This window comes from Amaranthus tricolor, chromosome 11 (assembly GCF_026212465.1).
Source record: "Amaranthus tricolor cultivar Red isolate AtriRed21 chromosome 11, ASM2621246v1, whole genome shotgun sequence".
In the NCBI taxonomy this organism is placed as follows: Eukaryota; Viridiplantae; Streptophyta; class Magnoliopsida; order Caryophyllales; family Amaranthaceae; genus Amaranthus; species Amaranthus tricolor.
In genome coordinates, this window is record NC_080057.1 from 915,576 (window position 1) to 919,111 (window position 3,536).

Here is a 3,536-nt window from a genome sequence, read left to right on the forward strand (position 1 = left end):
AGTCATTGCTTATCATGCTTGCATTCATTGTTATTGCTTTTTAATTTGTGCATCCTTATTCTCTCTTTGACTATAACCATATGTTTAGTGCTGTGGTTTGATTGCTTATCTTCTTTTTGAATGATGTCAAAAGGGGGAATATTTGGCACAAACTTAAATAATGCTTGAGCATGTTTGAGATCTAGTTAAATCTATTATGTTGGACTTATGGATTAAGGTGCTGGTTTGGTTTGTTTCTGATGTTTGTTGTTTGTTGTTACTCATTGACACTGAAACTAGGTTTCTCATTGCATTAAGGTTTAAGATACTGATTTCTGGTTTTGTTTAGTTGTTTCTAATTTTTTGGTTTATGCTAATTTCTTTTAGCTCTGATTATGGATGATTATGGATTAAATCTACATTTTTCTCATTGTTTGATTTTATGTTGAAATAATATAAAGTTGTTGTTTTGATTATTTCTAGAGTAACTGGTATCATGATATTTAGTTAAGAAGAGTTGTTTTGATCTCTAACATACTCTTCAACATTGGTTTACTCTATTTTGTTTTTAAGTTTGTTTGAAAAGTTTGTCATCATCAAAAAGGGGGAATTTGTTGGACCTCTTGAGTTTTGATGATGACTACACTTTAGCAAACATGTGTTTAGAGATTTTGTGCAGGTCGATATCCGATTAATTGTGATCGTTGATAGTACCTATGGCTTAGTTCATGGGAATATACATGTCAAAAGGTTTCAAGAGATGTTAGAAGAGTATATCACGTGGGATGTAAAATGGAGACAGGAAGTCTACTGTTCCTAGGTTTGATGTTCTAGCAAGTTGGAATTTGGAGACAGCGCAGTGTTCCCAAACTGAAGTCAATTTGCGTTAGCTAATAAATTCTATCTTTTATTTTTTAGTTAATGTATTTAAATTAATTGGTTGCATTAGTTTATTAAAGTTAATTGGCAAAAAGAATTTCTAAAATTCCTTACGTGGTGGTTTCAAGATTAATTCCTTATTTTTAGGAGATAAACTTGGATCTACTAAAAAGTAGGAACAGCAGTTAGGTCTTAATTATTTTTGGATTTTCTGAAAAATAATAAAATTAATCTTTTCCTAAAAATAGTAAAAATAACCATTTTCTAAGAATTAGTCAAAAGATAACCGTTTTTAGAATTAGTCAAAAGATAACCGTTTTACTAAACCGTTTTCTAAATATAGCATGAAGTTCCAGCCATTAATTTGGGGAACAGGAATTACTACTGAAGAAACTGCTACTTTAGGGAACAGCGGTTATCAGGGAACAGCGGTTATCAGGAAATAGCGGTTACTGATTGTCTTAACCGTTTGTTTGATTTATTCAAAGGCTGAAGTATTAACCGTTTTGTGATTCATTCAGCATCATTCATTGATCCATGACTAAGGATAATGGGTTGGAATATTTTTCTATTTTTAGAAATTTATTTTATTATAAATAAGCTAACTAGCTCGGTTTTTTGAATGGAGAATTAACGCATGCTTTAAGAGAAAAATAATTTTTGTGCGTTTGATTTTGAAATTCTACAAGTAATATTTTGTGCTTTTAAATTGCCAATTAATTCATAATATTTACTTGTGCAACTCTTTGATTTATTTTAGAGAATTTCTATCCTTTTTGTAAGGGATTTTGAGAGTTTATGTAATTAGACTCAGGTGAGTCTAAGGGGGAAGTTAGATAGCTTTTAGTGAAGCTAGAGAGGATTAGCTTATTGTAAAGCTAAGTTTGTTGCTTTGAGTAAAGCAATTAGAGAGTGAAGAGTTGGCCTAGTTGTTTCGCTTCGAGTGAAGTAAGGTGTTTATTGTAATTGTAACTAATTGCCTTAAACATAGTGAAGTTGTTAGAAATCCCAAGTGGTCGTGGTTTTTCCTTTTGTTTAGGCCCAAAAGGTTTCCACGTAAAATCGTGTGTCTCTCTTATTATTTTGCTCTTAGTTTAAGCTTTATTTATTTTGAATGATTCCGCAAAAACAGGGCACAATCGCTTAAACTTGCAACAACAACAATTCACCCCCCCCTCTTGTTGCTGTTCCCGTTCCTAATTGAATCAACAGTTGCTATAAAGCATTATTAGGTAACGCAACAACACGAGTCGTTGCGAAAAATTGTTTTATGTATTGCAACAACAATGTCATTGCAAAATATTATATACTTTATTTCTTCTCTCTTTTCCTTTTCTTTTAATTTGATTAAAAATACCCAAACCCTTCCCTTCTCTCTCACTTCGATTGAAACCAAAAATCAGCCTAACCACACTCCTCAATTGAACACATCAATCCAAGAACACCTTCTTCCTTCTCGTCGTTTCCTCTGAAAATGGCTGATTTCTTGCTTGAATTCTGCTGCAGTTGACCAACCTTCTTCCTCATTCAATCCATTGATTTTTGAGTGCAATCCTTGTTATCTTGATCTGAATTTTCAAAGAATGCAGCCCTAATTATAGCCTCCTTCTTTGAAGCTTTCCTTCGAAAAACAGCAATGGCAAGATCCGCATCTTCTTTTTCCTCTCGCTAAAACTCAGAAGCCACAACTGCATCTGTATGTCCTTCCCTTCTTCTTGTGCCATTTTTTTTGAGTTCCGATTTACATGTTTGATGATGTCTTGCCTTCTCCTCTGCCTTAGTTCTTGAAGAACCCAACAACAAACAACGAATCTACCCTCAAGAAACTCAAATCAAGTGCAGCAGCCATGGCCGCCTTCTTCACCTCGATTCTCTGAACAACACAATAACAATATTCCTTCTTGCCTTCGATTTTCGAAGAAATAAGGGGTAGTTGGGTTCCCTTTGATTGCTGGGGCGTGAATTTGAAGCAAACAATCAACTTCTTGTTCTTCCTTTGAAATAGACGCCCAATTCTTCCTGCAAATTATGGTAATTGTTTTATCTATTCAATTCTTTTGTAAAGCGTAAATTTGTTAGGTTTTGATTGTCGTTGATGCTCAAATTGAAAGTGAAGAGAGCAGCATATCTATTTGGACAATCAGTTTTCAACAAAATTTGACTTAAGGTAACCTTCAAAGCCTCATCACTCGTTAATGGACTCACTTGTATTTAATTTGCTGAATTTTGAGGTTTTTTTGGTTTTTCCTGTCCTAACTTTGGCTTCTTGGATATGATCCTGTGGCGTTCAATTGGCTCCATAATCATTGTTTAGAAATCTTTTCCTTTTTCTGAGTAATGACTTAATGTTGAATTTGATGAATATAGGAGTGGTAATTAATTACTTCTTAGTCAATAGTATAATTTTATTGATGTAATGTAATGAGCAAAAGCTTTAACGTACCATCATTTCTGAGTTTAGCTAATCTATGTGGGAAACTATTGTGATATATGATGTATATCGACATCTAGAAAAGATACATATATATGATGCAACTAGTTGATATTTTCATTGCTCCTTATTCATCTGGCTGGAAAAAAAAGGAAATCACTAATGAATAGGATGCCAAGAAATTAGAATTAGTTTATTTTTAATAAGATTCAAAGAAACATATGAACATCAGTAGAAAGTACAAACT

At 33.1% G+C, this 3,536-nt stretch overlaps 1 protein-coding gene across 4 annotated transcripts in view; it reads left to right on the forward strand.

Moving 5' to 3' along the window:
- Positions 1–2,621: 2,621 nt before the first annotated feature.
- The window catches only part of LOC130827561 (geranylgeranyl transferase type-2 subunit beta 1-like), a 2,876-nt gene continuing 1,961 nt past the window's right edge, over positions 2,622–3,536 (forward strand). Inside the window, exons 1-2 of one of the 4 annotated variants that reach the window (XR_009047216.1) lie at positions 2,622–2,889; positions 2,970–3,025. Coding sequence is in view for 1 of the 4 variants with exons in the window: in XM_057693314.1 (XP_057549297.1) it covers positions 2,887–2,889 (3 nt within the window). In the remaining 3 variants the exon portion in view is untranslated. The remainder of the gene's footprint in view (positions 2,890–2,969; positions 3,026–3,536) is intronic. The other 3 variants (XM_057693315.1, XM_057693316.1, XM_057693314.1) reach the window with 3 other exon arrangements.